The sequence below is a fragment of the Paramacrobiotus metropolitanus genome, unplaced genomic scaffold, assembly GCF_019649055.1.
Source record: "Paramacrobiotus metropolitanus isolate TYO unplaced genomic scaffold, Prichtersi_v1.0 Parri_scaffold0000030, whole genome shotgun sequence".
Taxonomy (NCBI): Eukaryota; Metazoa; Tardigrada; class Eutardigrada; order Parachela; family Macrobiotidae; genus Paramacrobiotus; species Paramacrobiotus metropolitanus.
This window is the reverse complement of record NW_026570250.1, coordinates 129,002-154,116: the sequence shown is the minus strand read 5'-3', so window position 1 is coordinate 154,116 and position 25,115 is coordinate 129,002. Positions and strand designations below refer to the sequence as shown.

General features: G+C 39.6%; 3 protein-coding genes across 4 annotated transcripts; 1 reads left to right on the top strand and 2 right to left on the bottom strand.

Moving 5' to 3' along the window:
* Window positions 1–1,617: 1,617 nt before the first annotated feature.
* LOC129588540 (MEF2 transcription factor homolog) lies at window positions 1,618–14,103 on the bottom strand. 2 transcript variants are annotated; one of them, XM_055482809.1, is made up of 7 exons: window positions 13,489–14,103; window positions 6,135–6,350; window positions 5,726–5,929; window positions 3,570–4,242; window positions 2,880–2,997; window positions 2,665–2,795; window positions 1,618–2,263 (listed from the first exon to the last, which is right to left on the bottom strand). In XM_055482809.1, exons 2-7 carry the CDS (start codon window positions 6,186–6,188, stop codon window positions 2,157–2,159), a joined length of 1,287 nt encoding a protein of 428 aa, XP_055338784.1. In that variant the 5' UTR covers window positions 6,189–6,350; window positions 13,489–14,103; the 3' UTR covers window positions 1,618–2,156. The 2 variants fall into 2 exon arrangements, with proteins under 2 accessions (XP_055338784.1, XP_055338785.1); XM_055482810.1 differs by lacking the exon at window positions 13,489–14,103 and adding an exon at window positions 9,485–9,658.
* Window positions 14,104–16,750: 2,647 nt separating this feature from the next.
* On the top strand, window positions 16,751–20,903 carry LOC129588679 (serine/threonine-protein phosphatase 2A 56 kDa regulatory subunit epsilon isoform-like). The gene is made up of 9 exons (XM_055483019.1): window positions 16,751–17,430; window positions 17,521–17,632; window positions 18,040–18,226; window positions 18,464–18,556; window positions 19,068–19,258; window positions 19,323–19,431; window positions 19,524–19,748; window positions 19,891–20,120; window positions 20,363–20,903. The coding sequence occupies exons 1-9, from the start codon at window positions 17,109–17,111 to the stop codon at window positions 20,517–20,519; spliced, it is 1,626 nt and encodes a 541-aa protein (XP_055338994.1). The 5' UTR covers window positions 16,751–17,108; the 3' UTR covers window positions 20,520–20,903.
* A 980-nt stretch (window positions 20,904–21,883) lies between these two features.
* On the bottom strand, window positions 21,884–24,129 carry LOC129588501 (peroxiredoxin-2-like). Its single transcript, XM_055482716.1, has 7 exons — window positions 23,850–24,129; window positions 23,734–23,787; window positions 23,421–23,478; window positions 23,247–23,316; window positions 22,764–22,873; window positions 22,359–22,481; window positions 21,884–22,297 (listed from the first exon to the last, which is right to left on the bottom strand). Exons 1-7 carry the CDS (start codon window positions 23,974–23,976, stop codon window positions 22,069–22,071), a joined length of 771 nt encoding a protein of 256 aa, XP_055338691.1. The 5' UTR covers window positions 23,977–24,129; the 3' UTR covers window positions 21,884–22,068.
* Window positions 24,130–25,115: the final 986 nt, after the last annotated feature.

Genomic DNA, 25,115 nt, shown 5'->3' with positions numbered 1-25,115 from the left:
CCATCCGGAAATTTTTCGAAAGTTGGTACTTCAAAAAAGTAAAGGGGGAACTGGGGAAGTATTGCTTGGAAATGTCAACCAGCTTTGCAAAAAACTGTAAAAATGACTATTTTTAGTTGAATTTATAAGGAGTTTTGCAGTAAATTTTTTTTATTGATTTTGTATCAATTGCGGCAGTAAAAACGTACGCGTGCGTCGGCTTCGAGCCAAAAACCACTTTTTCTTTAGACTCCGTATGAAGCAGCGACACCTCTGACTTTTTTACTTCCGCTGCAAGGCATTTGGAATATTTATACTATTTTTAATAAAAGTTTAGCAATTTCCACAGTAAAATCGTTCGCTACCGTCGCTCGTCGCGTGCAAGTGGACATTCGATTTAATTTTAGACCCGGCACCTTGCTTTTCAATGCAAATTCAACCAGTATCATAACTTTTACAATATTTTCAGTAGTTTTCTACAGCAAAGTATTTCACAACGTTTAGCACTTCCTTTCATTCCGTGCGCATCCCTTTCCGACACTGCCTGTAGGCTGTAACTCCCTTAACTGTATTTACTGGCAAGTGCAAAACGGATTTAATTTTACTTCTTATTTGAATCTTGTCACAGCTGTTTGTTTGAAAGTTTTTCGATCCAGGTTCTGTACATGTTCCCTATCCTAAGATGCTGCTACTTCCAGTTAAATAGCGCACTAAATGTCGTTTGTGTTGTCTCCGCAATCAATTCATGGACGCAGAATCCAGGAATTTAGGTATGTATCAGTATATCTATATAATATTACTAATTGATCTATTCGAACTTTGCAAAACTATGGTGCGGCAAGTAAAGTGATTATTCTAAACGTTTTTATATATATTGATCACTACTGTCAACTAGCAGATGCAAATAGACAGTATCGATCTTTTCCAACATTAAACGTACAAACCAAGAATTAGTAACCGAATAAGACTTACAATTTTGGGTTGTTTCTTCATTATAATTTAAGATAGCTTCGATCCATTTCAACTATACTGCGTTCGGAAATGTTCTTTTTTTGCATCTAGAATAGCATGTGCACACTCTTGTTGTCTGATTTCGATTAAATACTTCTCGTGCAACTCTCTAGCTAGTTGTAATGTATTTATTTTTGACATGTACTCGTTCATTTAAGGATTAGAATCTGTTTTGGTAATTTCAGATCCCGACATAGTACTTAAGTATTTATATGTGCGATTTGGAGATCTAGAATATTCTTTTTGCTTGATATGCTAGGAATGCAAATCTGAACTATGTCATTTGCCGCAGTTATGACAAAATCAAAAACTACCAACAGTTTCGAAAACACCCGGAGTTTTGCTAACCGCAAATCTTGCCGCAGTCACTGTAACTGCAATGGCGATTTTTTTCGATTGTGATTTTTTGAGATGTTGCCGGCTGATAAGATATGACCACCTAGAGTACATTTTGCCACTGCATTGTATTAATTTCAGCGTTTCCTATAGTTTTGGTGTGTACGCACCATAACCAACATTTTACGGTGAGTTCGTTTGTCGCATATTATATATCGACAACAAAACATATGTTGTTAGATATCTCCCGAACAGCAGGAGAAATGTGAAATCATTTATATATTTTGCAGTAAGACTATGATCATGCAGTGCAGCGAAATTTGTGTCAGGACGATGTTGCAAATTTGTTGCGTTCATCGTGGCAATCTCATAAAATTAATCGTTTTAGCACAGAGAGTATGCGAAACACATAAACTTGATTATTATAATATACAGGTACAAGATATAATTACTACTCGTTGCAATTGCATTTCATAAAACTGTCGATCAGTATGAAAATATTACTGACAAAGTGAGACTACCACAATATTTAAATAACTGTAATTATTAAGAAAGGCCTTGGCACTCAATTCCGTACAAAAGATCGCGATAACAAAATTACATAGATTTTTGTAGCCAAACCATAATATAATGTCGAGCACGTTCCCAACGCAGCCCTACAATAAGACGGATAAAATAGGAACGGAGAGTTTTCGAACATGCATCACTCGGTACGGTATTATGAAAAATCAGACCAGCAGCGGCAGCACACTGTACATCTCGCGGCAGAATGCTACTGTAGAACTCGCGCTAGCAGTCCAAACGAATTTCTGGCAAAAGTGTCGTTCAAGCTAACGAACCCAGCTGGCATCGGCTCTGGCTCTTTTCAGTGGAGGCTGGTCGGAAGCTTCCTCGGACGGTGTGATGTGACCGCCGGGATCGTTGGGAGAAGGGTGACCTTTAGGAACAAATTTATTCATTGTTCATTATGATGTTGTGCATTTTGTGTTGACAGTAATAATATTTGGAGGTGATACCATATCGTACAATGCGATAACTTCAATAGGTCAAAGCATCAAATTATGCATATTTATATACATGTACATACATACTATGAAAGTGCGCACCGTCGCGCAGCAAAAGTTAGTATGACAGAATGAAGATTTAGCAACTGTTTTTAACCAAAGATACAAGCGAAATTTAATGCAGAAAAATCGGTAACTCCATCCGCTGGTATTTGGATTTGAAAACAGTGGATAGCTCTGGTTATAATGGTTAATAATTAAGAGAGTAGATTTTAACATGTAAATTACCCATCAAGAACGGCCACGGCACGCATTACAATGTCAAATTACGTACCTGGTGTTGGCGATGGCCTTAGCTGTCCCGTTACTTCCTGGTGGGATGGGGATATCGGTTCGGTCTTTACGAGCGTCACGGCTGGCACCATCTGCCCATGAGCATTCAGCGCACCAAATCCTCCGGCAAGACTGTCGACAACAAAGTGTCAAAAAACTTTTGGAAGCATGTTGGCAGACATACAAGCCATGTTAGCTCTTAAGACAGCGACCTACTTCGGGTGTGGTCCACCAAGTGACGGCTGATGCCAACTAACGACATTGGAAAACATTTGGGTTTGCTGATTCAGGCTGGCCAAAGCTGTCAGATCAGCCGAATTCAACTGAAAGTCCCCTGTAAACGAAATGCGTCAAGATCCTTTAAGTGCTGGTCAAAGTAAATATTCACAACAAATCGCTGTACAGCGCGGGATTACAACTTTTATCCGATGGACAGCACCCGTGCTGTGCTATGCATATATGCACGCGGTTATGATGCCATTTGACGCAGGCCTAATAGTCTGCACTAACCAGTGAAATCATATTATGGGATCTACATACTCGTATATATGATATTATTGTAGTAAGTACTTATGCATTTCTGTACATTGTACATCTTAACAGTTAAAAACGGTTGCATCCGGTCATTACTAGCTGGCATAGCTGTAGTTGTGCGAAAGATACTGTATTGAAAGTAAAAATAATATGATTTTTAAACCGTCTGAGCAAGTTGTTCTGTTGTTCCAATTATCCATGCAGAAGTTTGCGGTACCGGTACCACACCGGGGGAATGCACAATGATAAACACGACCACTATACGATCTGTGGCAAACAGTCTGCTCTTGTACGATAATTTTAATTGCCCCGAAGCTAACTTTTAATTGGGTACTACCAGTTATGAATCTTTATTAAATCACTTTTGCGTACCAGGATTGAAGGAGACCGTTGAGGGATACAGCCCAAACGCTGCTGCGTTAGACTGGCCGGTGGCATTCCGCATGTTTACCGAATTGGCCAAGGACGGTCCATTGGTCATTGGACTGACGGACGTTGTGTTGGAGATGAGTTTCAGTATATTGGAGCGTCCCAGTGCATTGGCATTAGGAGAGCCCCCAGCTGATTTCAGTACCAAATTCTGAGCAACTTCCGGTGAGACGGATAACGGTGAAATGCTCTGGATGTGTTGAGACGCAAAATTGTTAGCACCAACCGGCGTCAGACCTTCCGACACGCCGCTGTTGGAATTGGAGGCCGGCCGCGGACTCAGATTGGACATGGTGGAGGCCTGAATGACGGTGCCGTTGACCACCGGTGCAAAGTGTGGACTGCCTGCGCCGGGCACGGTCAAATATGGATTTCCGGCGGCGGCTAATGTCATGGTACGCGGCCCATTGCGCTGCTGTTGTGACTGTTGTTGCTGCTGCATGGCGATGTCAAACATTTCCTCCTTATTGCCAAGATATTTATTGGGAGTGTTCTCCACCCGTTGTGTGGGTGTCATGACAAAGGCGTCACTTGAGTCTCCATCGGAATTCGAGTCTCCGTTGGCGGTCAGACTATTGCCAGATCCGCCGCTCTTGTGCTCCTTCTTATTCAACGCCTAAAAACGAGAAACTAACGATTACTTTGAATTGTTTCTGCATTTAGTACTTTATCTTCGTAATCGTATGGCGCACAATTAATAACTCGTGCCCAAATATAACTATTATTTCGCGACGCACTGCAAGTGTTGTATTGAGTCTGTTGACCATTTATATTATTACATCGCGTGAATCAGGGTTTTGACCTTTTCTTAACATGCATGTTTATCTATACACTGATGTATATCGAACACGCATCTTTCTACGTCATCTACAAAACTTTGATTTGGTCCGAGATTTCTTCCTTTTGTCAGCAGCCTGAGTCGACTTGAAAATTTCAAGTTTTAACAGCTTTAACGGGTAATTTTGAAAACCAGCTCATTGTCAGTTGTTGCAATGACATCATTAATATGATCGAAAACAACACGGTGCCACCGGACTGTGTGACCGGAGCACAAACACCAGTTATGCTTCCGATATTTTGTTCTGAGCTACTGGACAAATCTATTAGCCGTCCGAACTGGATCATAGAGATCAAGAAGATAAACCTGCGAAGAACGGATGCGACTGACAGCGAATCAACCAGATCATGCGCACGAGCGTAATAATTTGGAATCCGTCTGAATCATGCCTGTTTGGAGTTTGGCCAAGATTCAGCAAGAGAAGATCAGAACGACAGTGTCATATTTCTTCCATCTGCTTTCTCTCATCTTCGTTGCTCACCCGCTGTGGAAAATCGGAATTCCAGAATCAGATAGATTTGGTCAAACTCTGTACTTTGATCATTTTCTTTGGAATATACTATGCTGACGACCGTGATACCCTTGTGACACTCGAATCACGTTTCAAAAATGCTTGAAAAATTCAGAATTATCGGTACGCAGTGAATAACACACATTTTAAACTTAATGGGCGCCGGAGGTTATAAACGGTACTCAGTACTCACTTACTGGTCGAGAAAGTCAAAAAATGGTAACCTCGTATACCGGTTAAAACTTTCCCCGATTCGTCTACTTTTAATTATCGATGGGCGATGGCTAATAAATCACTGACCAGGACAAACTGGTGCCAAAATAACTTCTATCATACTTTCTAATGTAAGTATAAAAATGCGCAATGCATAATAAAGAGAAATGCAGTGGTGCGAATGCCGGGATGTTAGTAAGTATATTCTATGCGGTATACAGAGTAGTACCACGGCATGGTAGTACTAATAAGTCTTTGGTTTTGAATAGCCTTTTCAATCAACAACAGGCTTACTGAAATTAAACACAGCGGTCAATATTTTAGTGCTCGTTGCATGATCACGAGAATTTACGCGCCTTTACGGTAATACATATAAGGCACTATAATAAATGGTCTCTTAGATCACCGCCTTGATTGCTAACGTAGAAATTATCGCCGTTGCAACACAGCGATGGGTGCTCCACATGCGGAAGATCCCATATCGCGTACCAACAAGGTAATATCCGTTTTGTTAAACAGTTTAGGGATACTACTAACCTCTACAATATCGTGATTTGTGCGCGACTCCGTAGGCTCGTTGTATTCGGTGTATTTCAGTAGCACTTTGTCCATATCCGTACTGGCATATTGGAAGAGGCGATTCGTGCTACTGAAAATTATCAGGGCAATTTCGCAGTCGCACAACACCGACAGTTCGTATGCCTTTTTCATCAAACCAAATTTCCGCTTTGTGAAGGTAACCTGCTTCCCAAAAATGAATTAGCAATGCATAGAAATAAATGGCCGTAGTAATCTCTCTTCTATGCTTACATCTTATACAAAAAGTGCGGCTTCTAATGTGTTCATCGGCGCAAGACTATCGCTGCATGAATTAACAATATGCTGTTGTTTACAATCTCATTCACACCGTTAATTTTCTCTAAAAACATACTTTGTTCGTACTGACCTGTCGATTTCTTTCATCCGTTATCCGAGAAATCTGGATTTTTTTCCGGCCCATTATGCTCAGTCGAGGACGTTTCAGCTCGAGAGAAGAAAACAGTTGTAACGCAATAAGGAAAGCGATGACCTTTATCTGTCAACAGCGTTGGTGAAGCCGCTACAAAGGCGAACACGGCCGTTCGTTTGTATCCAAAAGTATGGCAGATCGTGGTGAGAAAAACTGCAAGCAAATAAAGAAACTTATGTGCAAGACTCCGGCGCCGAACTCGTTCGGAAAATTAAAAACAAAGGCTATCAGCAGAATCTTTGAATTACTGTACTGGAAGAATATGCGTATCGGCATCCGCCAGTAAGTTGCTGGCGACTGCTGAAATAATGGCTCAGCTTCCAATGTGCTCACAAGTGCCGAACCAAGATTGGCTGACAGTAGCCTGAGTGGGCGTCATGTGCAGCAGAAAGTCCAATTGTGTTTCATGCGTCATTTAAATTTTTTAATGTGAGCCGTCAACGAGTACTGTCTTTAATTCGGCATTTTTCGTAACGAACACAATAACTATTAGCACTAAAAAAGAGGGACCAAAAAAGGGACCAACGTTATATTCCTTTTTTATGCTTTGTATAAACAAATATAATACGACTGGTAGCATAAACGAGATTGTAACAAATGAGCGTAAAACATATAATTATGTCGCAAAAGTGATACCGTTGTACTAGTACAAAGGGAACAAGTTAATGGTGTTATTAAGCTAAGAATATCTTAGAGGCGATCTAATTATCAACAGGTCTTGGCGACGAAAATATCCAGCTTTTTCCCACCGTCTTAATTTCAGCACACAGCCTATTTACAGAAGAATCACCAACTTATTTCGATCTTCGGTAAAATCTATGTTTCCCCACTCATAGTCTTGCAGTTGCAGGATGCTATAAATGATCGCGGCACACTCAGCTCATTGCTTCTAATAACTTGTGTATACATAAGACTGTCGTTCCTGGCCATTCTGTGTCTGGCAACTAATTTTGGATATACCAGCAGAGGTTAAATTAAGGAACAACCAAAATGCGCTAAATAAAATCCAAATAATCCAGAATAGCTCCAGACAGAACGTCATATGGGCTACTTGAAGGCTTGAAGCTATGAACGCTTACATCCCCTACATGCTTCCTAATGCCCAATAATCTTCTATGCGCAGATAGTCTGCTATTCAAAAGTGCCACTCACATCAATTTTTTAATTGCAATTTGGTTTTTTAAATTACGTAAATTAAAATTATCTGACCATTTTTAGCTATGCCGTATAGACCGATGAGGTTATAATTCCTTTTAATAGCAAGTTCACTCAGATGACAGAGGTATTCGTAGAGATTTGTGTCAACAGAGAGCGGTTAATATACTCGTACTATAACGATATTTTTCAATTCGAAACGTACACAATTTAAGGGTTCATATATATTGTATTCGCTCAGTACATACAAATCGCAAATCGCAATCACCGCAAAATAAGAGATAAAAATTACGATAATCTATAAAAAAACACAACAAAAAAACTGCACAGGAGCTACATGACTGTTTATAAAAACGTTATATTTTGCGGTCTGTGGTGTGCCTTACAGTAGATTTGAAGTGCCGTTATTGAATGCGTGTATGTCTCTTGCAAATTTGCAATTTTTCTGTCATTAGTTCTATACAGAGAACACAATGATTTTTATAACACTTAATTTCTACTTTATGGCACATCGGTTTAGCTTTTTTTCTGCAAATAACATTATTTTTGCATATTTAATGTAAATACATTTCATGTATATGAGGTCAAAATTACATTTTATTTGTACTGAAGTAGCTAAATACACGTAAAATCTGCCTAAGTATTAATAAAAATACGCACAGACCAGTGAGACTACTCTACATAGTAAAAATGTACCGAAACATTAATCGATTTGTGGTAAGTTAAAGAACCAAACACTTTAAATTGAGAAATCGCAACTTGGTAAACAACTTAGATTGTCAAGTTTGACAGTTATGAGTATTTTCCCAGTTGCGATTCTTGTTCTCACAATCAGTTATACCGGTCGCAGTACTTCAAACCAGGCGTACAAGTTCGGAAACGTTATGTAGATCTGTTAGCTGCAAACGATGCTAATTATGTAAAGCTGGCGCTAAACATTACGCAATTTTGTTAAGGTTTAACACGAATTTTAATATCAAAGAAAACGAGAAAAGCGTATGATCCAAAATTACAAGGTTACCAACCATTCACTACTACAGATAATTCGTAAGTTCAAGTTTATTACTACGTACATAATACATATAGCTAGTGCAATATATATATGCAATATATGAAAGTGTGCAGCACCCCGTTAAGTCAAAGCTCGTACAGGACATTGCAGTGTAGAACAGCCGATCACGAATAAGTAAATAAGCGCATCCAAATTTGGAAATTGCGATCGCAGCGTGCCATTTGATATGGTTATGCCGCTTGCAGCACACCAGTTGCGCTTTCGCTTCTCGTCTCATGTACGAGAAATATGTTGATTTGCTCGTACATATGTTGATCTGCTCTGTTCCACTTTGCTTGCTAGCTTCTGAAGAACAACTTCCTCCAAGTCTTTATGAAATGATATTTTGACAATCACTAGGATCATTCTGCCGCGTGCACATCCTCTTTTAATTTACGGAGACGATCTATCTACCATTAGAGACGCTCTTGGCAGACACGGCTGGCTGACCTCTTTAGTACTTTCTTATTGCCACCGACACAAAATCTCATTAAATCTCTGGAATCTGAAGGACGTCATTTCTGGTTGCAACAACATCGGGCCTGAAACAGTTGCTGTCGAAAGAATTACGGCAGATCGGTGGTTCCTTTTGCTGGTTCAAAATCTTTAATGAGGCATTTTTTAAAACGTAACACGGATAAGATCCAACCTTCCGTATCTGTATGTCAAGGCATACTTTGATACAGTAGATACACAGAACGCAAAATCTGATTAAGTCAGCATTATTTCGGCTTTATTGTTAGCTGCGTTTTACTCCGCTTAAAAGTACAGTACAATTGTAACTACACATTCATAGGTAGTACGTAATTCAAGTATATATTAAGTAGTATCGAATTTTAAAAATCTCAAAACAATAGAAAATAGTTTTTACTGATATTATATAGAATATTGTACAGTATTCACACCGAATACTTCGAAGTAGCTACGGTATCGGTTAAACGTAGACCGAAAATTCTTCTTTAAAGGAAATAATTCGGAAGTGGAACACTGATGCAATGTGCCTGCTTCCGGCAATGTTCACCGTTTTCCTACCGGAGCATCGCGCTTAAAAAATTCCAAATTAATTTCATCACTTGCTTACCGAAGGCGCGCGATAGCATTGCTGCACTGTTGTGGGGTTTAACTAAGCATAAATCGTGTATCCTACCATTGCACAAAAAATCAACAAAGAACAATGTCCACCAGAAACAATAAATTAAATAAATGCACCACAAAAAGGATAATATGTAAGCTGAATAATCATGGTTATCAAAAACGTAGGTCATTCATAACTTGTGCGCAATGCAGAAATAAGGCACCGGCATGCGCAAAGCCACGGACAATATAGTAAAGGTATTTTTTTATTCAAAACAGAAAAATCTTGGGACATGAGATTTTTCTCCACTATTTTCCTAATAGTGTACTAATGCTCTTTGCAGCAGTCAAGATTACATCTCTCTGAGCACAGATATATGCAACAGATTGTGTAGTTCTGTTTGTAAAAGCTGATGGTGAGCAAGAGGAAGAGCGCAGGATTCTATTAATAATGTGTACGTTAAGACATGGAGTTAAATTAAGCTAAAGTGCTAATTTTGTTACTAGTAAAAATACCTATGGTATCAGACGGATATATTATGGATTCTGCTTATAGCTCAGAAAATACGGCATTATATTTTGGGAACTTTGCAGTTTGGCACGAGAGTTAGATCGAGCTAAACAAATTGTGCCATGTAGTGCATGCGGGTCGTTTTTGAGTACTGTACGGCATGGTGCTCACAAGTCAGACGGGAGCAAGTTTCGCCAGAATTAGGATCAAAAACAAATTTACTATCGGATTTTCTTTGACTTACATTATGCTCAGTTGCAAAAATAAACATATTTTCGCACATCTGTCGGCAACATGCGTTTATTGCCGATCCATAGGAATGAATGTGATCTATAACGATGCCATCTATCTTTCAGCAAAAGTCTGACATCTTGACTGTGTGTATAAACGATTCTCCAAGCTGCCATGCAGATTTCACAAGAAATTTACCAAAACCTTTTATTATCGTAAGTACATGCCTCAGTATTGAGACTTCGGCATCTGGTCAAGTGGTTGAGAGAATTAAAATTTGTTAAAAAGTTGTTAATTAACACTAACGATGTAGATTACTGCAAGTATATCATAAAGCACGGTACATTTTATAGTAATTGTTATGATGTACATACACAATACACATACACATTGTAATGATGTACAGTTACACAAGCATTGTACAATTTACATTGCGTAAAAAGGTCATATCAATATTCTGTTGAGGAATGACATAAGTCTTGCAAAACCATTTTTTGCCTTTGTTTAAAAATCGTGAATTTTTGGTAGCTTTGGTAGCTTAAGGCACAAGAAATAAATTAGTAGATCACCGACACAGTGAGAAAAAAATAATAAGCTCTTCCCATCATTGATTGTAATGTAGCTAGTGAATATATGCATATTTAAATGTTTTTTGCTAATTCCAACTGTGCGGCATCTTGTCGAATTGCGTACGCTGTATCTAATTTTTTTTCAGCAAGAAAGGTAATAATTCTGGCAGAAAAAATCATAAAAACACGTGCCTTTTACAAGAGAATACCCCTCCGGAATGTGCACTCTGGTCAGTCCGAATCTACATTTTGTGCACATTAAACCAGCTCAAATATCATCCTTCGACGAACAAAAGGGGTTGCTCTCACAAAGCACCTACGCAGAACTCACGTGAAGGAAATGGCTTTCAATCTAAAGGGCATCAGATCCGATTATTTTAACCTACGTAAAACCTCATTGGCTTCCAGCGATAGTACAGAAAAATATTTCTGGATTCAATGAGCTATATTTACCAGATTAGGGCTAGCCAACAAGGTATTAATATTCGTTAAGTAAACTATTTTCGTGACGAGTTACTATTATTATATCTATATTATAGGCAGGCACTTGTTGAGTACCAGAGGTCAGATACAAATTATTCCAGTGTAAAAGAGGTAGGTGGAAATGTTGCCGAGCGGAACTCTTCTTCGTCAGGCAGATGTAGGCTCTCAGTGACGCGCAACACTAACAAATAACCATCGGAACAACGTAATCACCCTTATTGCAGGAACACTGCGTTATAATTATGCCACAGAGAACAATAATGCGTACACATACCGTATTATTTCTTACGAGTCACGACCATAGAAAAATCAACCACAGTCATCTCAGATAACTTTGTAAAACTGTTTAACACATGTTGTACGTAGAAACTCTAATATTTTCTGTTGTAATTATTTGTAAAGAAATAACACGTTGTGCGGGCCCGAACTAGAAAAATACAAAGTCAGCATTTGCGCAACATGTACATACCCTCTGAAGCATGAACTCCACTAAAACGGTTTTGTAATCCAAATAGTGTTTTTTACAGAATACTTACTTTCAGAAGTTTCAGGGAAAAGTTTTGAAGCAGTTCATTTGAAAGTAATTACACAAACTCAACCGCGCTATATAAAATAAATATCCCCGGTTTACTTGGTAATGAATAGTATGATGTTACAGTACTCGTTTTAAAACTAAATGCTAACAGCACTTTGTTCGAAAAATGCGGTAAAATCATCCGAGAAAAAGTGCTGCAGCAAAAAACTGGAATGTTCCGTAAATTTGTTAGTACGCTCTATAATACGGGTTAATATACAGTACATGCAATACATTTTTTAAATACTTATTAGATATATGCTTGCGTACTGCGCCACATTAAAGCTGGAGAAATCAACCATATTTTCTCGCGCATTTAACGCAGCGAATCTGTAGCGATACACTATCCAGGTAGTGCGAAGGGTAGTTTCGCTTTATAATATTATGCAGAAAGTATTACAGATACACAATTTATACTCAACAAAATTTAAACGATACAGGATTTTTTATGCTTCACCACTAGTTTCATTCATCTGTAAAAACCATAAAATCTGCATTGATCGCATTTATATCATGTTGTAAATGTGCATTTGAATGATGGAGTCTAAACCGAATTCCCAAACACCGCATCGTAGTGCGCTTGGAAACTCATGTGACTCGAAGTTCCAATATACAAATACCTGCGGGTACCTAACGGTAGATACTGCTCTAATATTTCTATATGAAAAGCCAGTGGTATATTTTCAGAAGTACAGAATGTACGCAGTTTACATCTGGCGCATGGAAGTTTCGAACGCTGGAATCTTACCGGTAACACTGCTTAATTACGGAACTTCCGGAAGAGGTATAAAATCAAACTGAATCCTCACTGTCAGTTATCGATTTGGCCGTTGCGGTCATTATTTGTTTAGAAGAACTAAAAAAATTCAATCCGCACCGAAGATTGTTTGATTTTAACTGATTCGATAACAATTTAAGTGCTCCTCTTTTTAAGTACCACACGAAATTATTGTGCACTTTCAGTATCGGCCGTACCACAATCGAGTAAATACCAATGCATAGATGACAATCATCAGTAATATCAGAAAAAGCAAGGTAAATATATTATTTGATTTCAAAAATTATAAAGAAATCAGCGGCAGGCGAACAAATTACAACTTTTTTCAGTTCACATCGACCACTTATACTATTTAACGAGAACAAGTAAACTGATAAGTTCACTAGACTGTTGAAAAACTAGTGTCCGAAAACTCAATCCCAAAGTGTCGCATGCGCGTATCATCGCAATAGGTCTAGTTCTGCACTTCTTTCGGACAATGTATAAATTAAGTTCCGTATTGTACATTAACTCGTAAGATATAAAAATTAATGTACTCCAGTACATAACGTAAAGTAAGTACTGGAATCGAATGCAGCACATTTAGGATTACAGTAAATTCACTTCCGGGTTGCACCACAGGTAATTTTACAATAAAATGAAATGCTTAATAGTTAGACAGTTAGAACGCGCCCGTAAGAACCAGCATGAAACAGTGATCATGACCTTGCAGCGGCGACAAAATACAGCTGCATCGTGCTTCAACGCTACTAGAGTAGGAATCGTGCTGAAGCACTGAAAAAGTGTGACTGATGTTACACACTTGTCCACAATCAACTAAGAGGTTAAACCGTCTACAAAAATACAACTCTATTAATGGACTTACCCGGGCAATAAAAAAGGGGAGACCGGCTGTAGTGGCGGAGTTCTATTTTTAGTCCGGGAAAGTATCCGATTTAAATCTGAGACTTGGGATTCCGCTGAAAATAGAACTGATTGCAAATTGACGATATAAATGCCTCTACCAGCAGAAACAGGAAGCCACAGACAGGAGTCAAGCCCCGCGCGCGCTCGCGATCGAACCAGGACTCGGAGCAACAGTACAAACACACGGGACACGCGCGTCACATGCCTGCGTAGCGCTCCCCAGTCCGGGAACAGCTGGGATCCGGACACAGCTGCAGCGTACCGTGCCGCTGTGTGTGTATGCGTATTACGCCACTGCGTTACCGCACACAGACAAAATGCCCTGCACACATACACACACGAATACACAAAACGGTAGCCGATCCGCGGCCGCCGGGACAACAACGTGGTCGATGAGAAAATTCGATCCGATCATATTTTGCAGCAGTCAGTCCGACAGTTGTAGCCATGCAGAAAGAGAGCGAGAGAAGGGCTGTATAAAAACACATTGTGTTACCGTGATTACGATGCGAAGGAAGATCGATGATGCGTGGTTCCACTGTACGCGGTAGCACGCTTCAGAATCCGGCTGCATTTGGATAAAAATGATTACATTGACAATGGAACGAGCTGTAAATACTTAACAGCATGCAACCTGGCATGCCGACTGGGTGCGCGCGCGGTGTCCTTACGACGAGACCGGGGAAGCCAATGCGCGCGCGCTAACAATGACGTCAATAGGGCATACCTAGAATGTACCTCATAATTGTGCAGTCAGATTCCTTCATCCGCTGTTTTCCAATTTTTCCACCGATGTCCTTTCATTTTATCCGCTTAACTGGCGCTTCATCCTGTTTTCTTGAACTTAGGTGAACGCCCCCAGCTGCCTCCATAACACTTCCGGCGCGCGGACAGGCAGCGCGAGATGCATGGTGAATTTCGGCATTAACGTCATGCTGGAGCATTAAAGACAAATTAGGGAGACATACGTGATAGTTATTTGCTAAAGGTCACGAGAAAATCACTGCATATACATGGCTATTATTTTATTAAGCCGTTAGCTAACCTAACTGTACCCACATAATCTGCACCGTGAATGTAAAAGTGTAGCAACGTGATTGTTTTCAGCACTCACCATTTGAGTACTGATGTGGCATTCTAAAGATATTTTGGTTCTGGAACTAGTTAGGGTGGTAAATTGCCTGTTAATTATTTTTAATACACAATTGCTGCATTTAGGCACAGCACCACATTTAGGCATTCGCTTCAATTATGCTACTAACGATAAATTAGTTAACAGATGAAGTACGATTACTTAGTTTATACGATTAACGTTTTGTATCGTTTGCGCGGTTTAATGTCACAGTTTGCATACATCAGAGCGATGAGTTATTACTATACTCCGTCACTCTTCACCATTACCGATAGTTTGCGGGCCTTACGCCGCAAACGATCGAGTTTCTTTCTATTCCAAGAGTAATAATTATTTTATTTTACAGTTAACATGCTCGAATTTCCGTGTAATACGCATAATTTTAGAATTCAGTAAGTGAATCCAGATGATAAATTCACGCTTACCGGTGTACGTCGCGCTAACTACAGCATTTAAAAAACAAACTTCCACATTGGCCTTTCAGAGACAGCACCTACCAAAGAACGTGTAAAATTTTAAACAACAATTGCTAAATACCATCAGATATCAGATACTTCTATCCCATCTCGGCTCTCGTACAGAGGATTACTTTTGTAATTATTTTTTCAAGACAATGACATAATTTGCAGTTCAAGACGACTTTGTATTCTCTGCCATAAGTCATAGTAAGCAGTTCAGTTGATTGCACTATACAAAAACCATGGTCGTAGCTTGGTCGTTGTTACACTTAATTACAATCGTCATATACAGTACAATACTGGAGTAGTCCAGTTGCCAAACGGTACTTGAATATAAAAATTAAATACGTACACTATTATATCATTTTTTATATTACCATTTTACCCTTACCGTTAGTAATTAGAAATTACAGATGTATAAGTGCGAGTACACATTGTTTTCCGGCTGGTAGCCTTATGGCTGGAAAAGAAGATTCCAAACAATGCCAGCCAGCAGCTCCACCTGCTCGTAAAATTAGTATTCGGGATTGCCTATCAGTCTATATATGTAGGTGTATGTAATACTAATAAATAAATTAATTATATAATAATTATCATATGTTTAACTGTTCAAGTGAAATTAAATTATATTAATGTTCAGAACTTCAAACAGCAAAAATATACGAAGGTTTGCGTATTTGTGTATATTGAGTGTATTATTCCCGTAATGCATTCAATACTGCTTTACCACTTCATCGTATCAACTTTACAATAATAATTTACTTTAAAGTTTAAGCCTTATGGTTACTTACGTGCAAATATTGTACGCCATACATAAGTGTTATAAAAATAATAATTCTAATCTAAATTTTAGTAGCAATATTTTGTGATTACGATCATCAGATTTAATCATATTAATTTTAGGATGTACTAATACTGTGTAGTAATGTAAATGTCTACAGTGAGCATAGTGAAATAAATAGATATGTACGAGTAACTCTAACGGTAAAAAGATGCGTTTAACCTTCCACAGTTAATGTGCATCCTATTCCAACCTCAAGAAGTACTTACTTTTTCTGATCGGCAGTAATAGTAATGCAAGTTGATGTTGCAATTAAAAACTTTCTTTCTTTATTCGAATTATCAAAATATGGTTACTACTTACGTAACGGTGATTTTAGGTTTTGACCATTGGGCGCTCTACGATAGCGCAGAGTCGCAGACTGCTCAGTCTGACGAGTATTGTTAAATGTAAGTGAATCACTATGCACAGTAAAATAGTTGATTTAATAAAATGTTACTTTGCAGCCGTACAATATTACCCAATTATGAATTCGAAATGTTTGCTAATTAGAATGAAAATTTTCTTTGGTCTGAAATATAAATTTATTAAAAAGCCAGACGTTTTGTGGTAGGCACCAGTAGTAGAAGTATACGACTCGAGCGGTGTCGCACCATGTATGCCTCGCATTAAAATGAATCGTCTGCTTTTTGAGACGCACACAACTTACTCTGACACCCCCGGGTCTTAGTCTGCTGCACCGAGGTTGCAAAACTAAACGCTACTGTACGACATTCCCGGTTTCTGTGGTATTTCTTCACGTGGCTCCTCACCGCGAAGTTGTTCCCTTGCGTTGGATAAAACTGTTAATTGTGTTGACATTGCCAGTAAACTGGGCTCTACGATGCTCAACAAAATCCTGAATGAAACTGTATGACTTGATGAAATTTCTTAACTTGTCAGTACATTCTGCAGAGTGAGAACTTTTTCCGTCGAAGTTTTGAGTTCTTGTCGTTTTTTGGAGGTGCGCGGATATGGAGCAAACTTCCCATCCGCAAGTGTTATTACAGCGTCACGAGCGGCGCCGCTGTTTTTCCTTGTAATTTAGCTCAACGAGTTTCCAATTAGATGCAGTCGCCTGTCCTTTTTTATTCCGTGAGCGCGCGTCAACCAGCTTATTTGTCGCTTTGATATCTTCTGTACCTGTATTCCACATTTCACCGTTGAACATGAGCAAGGAAGCCCCTGGCAAAGCTGTTCCAGCGGCCAGAGCGCCAGTTGCCCCAGCCCCAGCGAAGATGCCCGCTGGTGCTGGCCCTGCTGGCTTGGAAAAGGAGCTGCAAGACCGTCAACTTGGTCCCGGTTCCTTGATTGATCGACCCGTCTCCGCGACGGCAGCGGCCACGATGGCGGCCGCCGATCAGCGGGATAAAATGGATGCATTCGCAAAGCGGTCCGCGGCCAAACGGCGCCAACGCCAGTCTTCTAATTCACAGTTGAATGTTGCTAACAAGCAACACACCGAACTGGAGCAACTTCCCTTGCTCAAAGGTATGGCATGGTTAGGCATGTCCTCTATGAGGAATCCTGAAACGATGCCTTCCAAACAATATGATTAAAACTTGTTTTTTTAAACTGCAGATACACCTCCGCATGAACAAGAAGACCTTCTAGTCAAAAAGCTGTCGTTATGCTCACACGTGTTTGATTTTATGGATGTGACAACAGATGTTAAAAATAAGGAGACGAAACGGTACAGTCGAGTAGTTGTTTTCGATGCTTGTAATATTCACGTGATAACTTTTTTGTGAGCCTTTGAATTTTTTTGTAGCGCTCCTCATTTATTGGTGATAAAACCCATTATTATCATCATAGTACTCCATTGTTGATTTTTTTTCAAAGGGTCTGAGCACAAATGCTCGAAGCTGCTTTTGCCCCACTCCATTTTATATTTTTGTGTCTTATAAACTTTAATTCGTACGGTTGTATAATAACTTGTATTTGTATGCTTTGCATAGCGCTATCTTCGGATATTCCTGTGAACTAGACTATAACGGATATTATTATGCACATACAGTATTACATTATCTTAAAATTGTGGCGTATGTGATAATTTGCCTAACAGTGATTTAGTGGTTGACGATTCGTACTGTTTTACAGAGAAACACTGTTGGAACTGGCAGACTTTATTTCTGCATCGAAAAATGTTTTGAATGATCAAATTTATCCTGAAGTGGTGAAGATGGTGGCCAACAACTTGTTTCGAGTGCTCCCACCGGCTGATACTCCAGACTACGATCCTGAAGAAGACGATCCCTCTCTTGAAGCATCTTGGCCGCATCTTCAGGTGAATACAGTAATGACGCGTTGAGAGCTCGCACCATACGTAGGCACTCCTCATTTAGTATGTTATCTCATTATTAACCCATACATGGATGTCAATGCTTTATTGATTTTTTACATACCTGAATCTCCATATTTTACCAGGATGCGGAGTACGTTTTCGGAGAATCGTGATTTAAAATTTTATATTGCCCTTATTTTGTTGTTATCCCAGTGGAAAATAAGGATTTGCTCCTTGTAGATTGTTTATGAATTCTTCTTGCGTGTGCTGGAATCGCAAGATTTTAATCCGCAAGTCGCCAAAAAATGGATCGATGTGAAATTCGTGTCGCAGGTGGGTTAGACTGTATGTGTATGAGAATCGCGTGCTTACCAGTTTCCCGTAGTGTAAAGCATCAAGCGGAGCCTTACGAGAAAATGCGTTGGTAATTACCAACGTAATGATGTAGCGGTTACAGGCGGTAGCGCTTAATCCCGACAAAAGCGTTATCTTTCGCTTGAATACACCGTGCAATCCGCTCCGATTTTCTCTTTAAAACGGATAGGTGCTTCTTGGTTAGCACTGACGAGGAGAACGAGATAGACGCCGGATGGTACAGCTGCATACGCTGCCATACAGTAGTCTATCTGTCCCGATATACGCGTTGTGTAGTATTTTGTGCTCGTAAACCATGGAATATTAAGCCTTCTAACTTCGCATGTGAAAGGATTGTGTAGGGAGCATGCAAAAATTAAATGTTGGATTCTGTAATAAGTACAGTCGGTCAAACATGTATGTTGCACTTTGCTACTTGATTAGGTATTTAGGTTTAAGTTGACTAATGCAGGATTTTTGGCTTTTGTAGCTGTTGGAACTCTTCGATAGCGAAGACCCCAGAGAAAGGGATTATTTGAAAACAGTGCTTCACAGGATTTACGGCAAATTTTTGGGATTGCGCGCCTTTATCCGCAAGCAAATTAATCATATATTTTTGAAGTTTGTTTATGAGACTGAGCATTTCAATGGTGTTGGCGAACTGCTCGAAATCCTGGGAAGGTAAAACATTGTACAAAACGAACTATTTAAAAAAGTACTCACAGGATATGTTGGTTTTGTTTAGCATCATCAACGGTTTCGCACTGCCTTTGAAAGCTGAGCACAAGCAGTTTTTGGTTAAAGTGCTTATTCCTCTGCATAAAGTGCGATGTCTCGGCATGTACCACGCTCAGGTAAACAGAAAATATATTTTCAGTGCTTATAATACTACGGTAATTAAATTGTCGATTTATCGAAAGCCGTGCCACGTTTCTGTCTTTTTCAGCTTGCGTACTGCATTGTACAGTTTATCGAAAAAGATGCCACTCTGACAGAACCAGTTATCAAAGGAATGCTCAAGTATTGGCCCAAAACGTCTTCTCAAAAAGAAGTAATGTTCCTTGGGGAAATCGAAGAGATTTTGGATGTGATAGAGCCGGTGCAGTTCGTTAAAATACAGGAATCCCTTTTTAAGCAAATCGCCAGATGTGTGGCGAGTCCTCATTTTCAGGTACAATCTGCTTATTGTGAATTTCTTGATGATTTGTAACGCCGTTACTATCACCCGCTTTAAAGTCTGCCATTGCGAACCACATGTTTGTTTTAAACCATGGTTTTAAACCCGTTAATTCATTTTTACTGATTGTTTTTAGGTTGCGGAACGGGCATTATATTACTGGAATAACGAATATGTCTTGAATTTGATTGAAGACAACTGCTCCGTTATATTGCCTATAATGTTTCCGGCTCTTTATAAAATGAGCAAGGAACATTGGAACCCGACAATTGTTGGACTTGTTTATAATGTCCTGAAAGCTTTCACGGAAATGAATTTGAAGTTGTTTGACGAGCTCACTGCGCAGTACAAAAATGATCGAGCAAAGTAAGTGTTAATTACGGGCATAGCACCATGCCAGTATGAAGCTTCAGCCGGAGACGGCTTTGTATACTGTACTTCCATAGATGAAGTCGTGTTCGATAAATTACGTTCGCTTTTCTTTTCACTTGGTACCGGAACCATGGTTTTTGGTTTGTGATTTTATAGGAGAAATTCCGCCTGGTCGGTTAGGGCGTTTTTGTTGGCTTGTTGTTTTAAAATTGGTTAGATTACTGATAACTTTGCAGAGAAAAGAAAAGAGATAAGGATAGAGAAGACTTATGGACCCGCTTGGATAAACTCGCAGTGAACGATTCGACACCGAATGCAAAAGATCGGCCATCGTCAATGCCGCCTCCTTCTTCGACCCCCGTGAACAGCGACAGCGGTAGGAAATCGAGTTGAGTCAATTTATGTTGGTTCGAAATCCGGGAGAAGGATCCCTTGAGTTTTTATCATTGATGTTAAACTTGATCGTGACTGTATATTTTCGGTGCGGCTTTGTGCATCGGTTTGTGGTTCGGGATAGTAGAAATCTAATTGTGACTCTTTCATTTTTTCTTTGGACAAATGTAACAAAGATTTTCATACGTTTGATATGATACCTAACGTTGTGGTTGTGGCTAGTATGCTTGACCGGATCGTTCCAAATCTGCTTTTGACATGTTGTACTGTAGCAGTAGTAATAACATTATTGCATATTTTTGCTTATTTAATTTAATGATTTTTTGATACTTATACTATATTTTGTTGATGGGATCTGTGAAAATCGACTGATACTGGGTATGGCATGCTGTCTTGTCGGGAAACTACACCATAATTTGCCAGGCTGCCAGCCTTTTGTTACCGGTAATTGTTGATAATTTATAGTTTTATGTACCGTTCGAATGATTATGATTTATGGATTCGCAGTCTGCCTGCTTCGTAAACGGATGTTTTGCAATATACTGTTTTCCCAAACACCACCGAGTATTCATTCCTCTTCGTTCAGTATTTGCGTCCGACAGGGAGTCTCCTCTATAATATTTTTTTAAAATTTGCTTACACCTCTGCTAAATGGAAATAATTAATAACTGCTTTTTCGTTACTTTAGATGGACACGATAGTACTGTGTAAAATGTTCCTGCTGTAGCATATTATAGTTTGAAAAGTACATATCACAGAAAAAGTTGTGAGCGTTTCTGTTTGGGCTGCATTCAACGATCCGATCAGCTGTCTCTATTTGGGCGGTATACTGTTATTAGTGCTAGAGTAATGCTGTTACAACACGCATTGGTACAGTAGTATGGTACTCACTACTCACATGCAAATTCAAATTGATGCGATGAATGTTCACAATCAGTTGTGGATATCATTACATTGCTTCAGGTATTCCTGGGACCTGGATTAAGCTGGATATGCCCTGTACTAATTTTAAGGCTCAACATTGAAAGTTGTTAACCGTTAAAATTGGTGCTTATCGATTAATGCGCTACTACCACTGCTATCAGTATTAGTACTACTTACTAATATCGATGCATGCGAACCACAACACCCACGAGAAAAATTTTCTACCGGAAACTCTTTTCTGGTTATTTTATGCAGCTGCAATGAAGCAGTTCGAATGTCCGCTTGAGCTGGAGGTATGCACTCCTGCTCTTTTCCTTTTCACCACGTGTAGCAAGTGGCTGGACGCTCTCGAAGGTAACATAGGTATGGAAGAGGAATTACACTATTTTTGCTACAAATTTCAATACAATATAAAAACTCTTCACAACCACAACCATGAGTCATCAAAAATACCTTTATCAACCCTGTTGAAACGGTTTATCAAAGAAAGGAATGATAAAAAAATCTGAAACTTGGGGAAAGGTGTTGCAAAATTTAGAAAGACGCACACTGCAGCCCAACATAGAAAGCTGTTTATAATAACCGAAAAAATAAAGGACAACTCCCTGCGAACACACTGAGAATACTACTTGTCACTTCCGGGATGTTTTTTGAAATACTCCAGTTTCTGGTTAGGATTTGGCACAATCGTATCATCACCGGGTTTCCAGCCAGCTGGACATACTTCGCCGTGCTGATCAGTATACTGGAATGCTTGGAGCAAGCGAATTGTTTCGTCTACTGATCGGCCCACGGGCAAATCATTCATGGTGATTTGTCGCAATATACCTTTTCCATCAATGATAAAGAGACCCCTGAAAGCGTTTCATGAAAATAACTACATCGTTGCCAGAAGTCGATTCCGCAAACCCTTACCGCAAAGTGTGACCGGCATCTTGCAAATACACACCATAATCTTTAGAAATTCGATGAGTCAAGTCGGACAGCAAGGGAATTTTCACCGGGCCGAGTCCACCTTCCGATCGGGCAGTTTTTATCCTTTAGGAAAGCCAAGCAAACGAAGTCAACCAAAACAGAAAACTATACGACGCCACAATATTATAATATCAGACCATACGCTATGACTACTCTACTCGTAGGACATAATTATATCAACATACGTGCTCGTATGTTCGACAATCTACTAGACTAATGTAAGTAAATCCTACTCGTAGGTCATGTCACTCAATAATATTTCTAACTACACGTAAGCACTCTGCATATGCCCTATTTTAAGAATCAAATTACGAGATTTTCTTTTAATCAAGGTGTAAAACCAACCATGCCAGATGTGTAAAGTGGCTGTCCACAGATATGGCCAAAACCTCCGTATTCAAGGCTTTAAATTCCGTTATGCGATCCGAAAATGCTGTGATTTCTGTTGGGCAAACCTAAAAAAGGCGCGAAAGTAAACACAGCGGTTAAAATCGAACTTCCGAAGAGAACAACGAAGAACAGAAGCGAATAAATAAATAATTAGCATTAGCACAGTAAAAATTATGTACTGGCAGTACAGAACTGCAGTAAACTCACCAAAGGACAAAAGGAGAAACATAAATGCAGTGAAACTTCAGATTTTGCGGACAAATGTATTAAACTAGCAAGTACTAATTAAGAGCATTAAAAATCGGCATCCCGTGTTGCAGTTTGCGAACCGCACTTTGCAGTTCGCAAAGCTATGTTCGGGTTAGGAATTCACGCCAATCACGCCATTCACAATCACGCCAAGCGGTTCAAATCTGTAATTTGGATGCAGGCGCTTACGAATGTGAAATCCAGAGGATAGAACATAAGGACGACATATTTGCCAAGGTAATCCTTCAGGCTGACGTCTCTAAACACAATTAAGAAGACATTCTGCTTGGGATACAACTGGTGCGAGAATCAACCAAGTCCTTCAGCACGTTGAAAGTATTCCACATATACATTTGTGCCTACTTAAAATCTCCGTTTATCACAGCCGTGATGCCATGGAATTGTGGTGCAGGTTTTCCAACTGTGAATATTAAATAACATTTGAGCAGCGATAGTTTTCACTTTTCACACCAAGACCAAAGAAAATGTGTGCAATTTCTCGCTGCATGCTTGCACCCCGTACTGATTCGGCTCACCGTAACGGTAGTTATAAAATTGCAGTTAATTAGTAAGGTACGCCGGCATCCACTATCGTAATCGAATGCATAAAATAATGAACGTACATATATGTACCAACAACAGCGGCCGTAGGACCAAAGTCACCGAGCCAGCTTACTTAGAGCTTTAGTTCCCTCCAAAGAATGGTCCCACATCCGCGAATGCGAACGCTCTGCAGAAACAGGGATATCGTAATACCAATTGCAAATCCGTCATAATAAAGATTGCATCTACCGGGGTAAACTTGTCCTTCTGCAAATGACGAGCATTTTTCAAGGTCGGAATCTCCCTTCCTGGACTCGCCAGCAGAAACAAGCAACGCAACCAGCAATAAGAGCCGCATCGTGCCGTTTCGGGACATAGGAAAGAGGAAAGCTCTTTTCTTTCTGAAAAAGTATAGTTATAAAGAAAGACCGAAAGAACTCACAATTCACAGTTGACTACGTAATTACAACAAGATAAAATTCAACAACAAAATACTGCACCGATTGTGGAAACTGCAGCAATACATCCAGCTGTAATCAATGCCCGGTTAAAATGTTGACGTGGACCGCTACCATCCCGTGACTGCTTCCACTAGATTTGAGTCCAATGGAACCTTTGAAGTTCAGGCAATGGTTTGGCACAATGGCATTCTTCAATTGGGAACTCCACCGGCAAAATGGCAGAGTATGCCAAGTTTGCTGCCTGCCAGATGATAATATTGTGTTCGTGCAAGTCGCCATGCGGATGGCGGTTTCTAAAACGGTTTTCTGTTTCCGGTGGTGGGGCATGATTTGGGACTTGGAGTGGACCGCATGGAAGTGAGCTGGAAGAGCGTTTGGCAGGTCTAGCGTAGAGCGTACTTACTCAGCGTATACGATTTTAATCATTTCAGTGAACAGTTTACTGCAGACTTTTCGTAATATCCCAGGCATTCCTTTAAATCACACAGTCAGTGCGATTTTCAATCTTTTTTAAAAAGCTGGGATGCTATAAATATCGAATCTTGATCTCGTTGTACTTGTACTGGTTGCAAAATCGATGTTTAAATTCATGGTGCGCGAAGTCCGAAGACACGTACATAAGGACTTACAAGTTACAACGGGCTTACTGTGTCCATTTTTGCGTTTGTTCCCGATGTTCGAGTAATTCTTGCAATGCAACTTTGCAAGCTCGTTAATTTATTGCATTACTAGTATAAAAATAAATACTGTTTTGATTGGTCTAAATACTGTCATAAAGGATTAAACTAGCTTCATATAAAAACTCGCGCATCTTTATTAATAATCGCACAGGTTCTGGTAATATCATATGCGAGCATTGCATCTGCGACTGTGCAGGACGGAAGCGCAAGTAAGGAATCTTTTCTGTTTAGTTAAGAACTTACCTCACGGTCCTCACCTTTTGTACCTGTTTATTCATGAAATAACTCACAGTATGCGATAAGTTGCCGGTAACGAAACAAATAATTTCACAACCGGAAGATTTCGTTAATTATTATTTGTACTTCCTCCATGG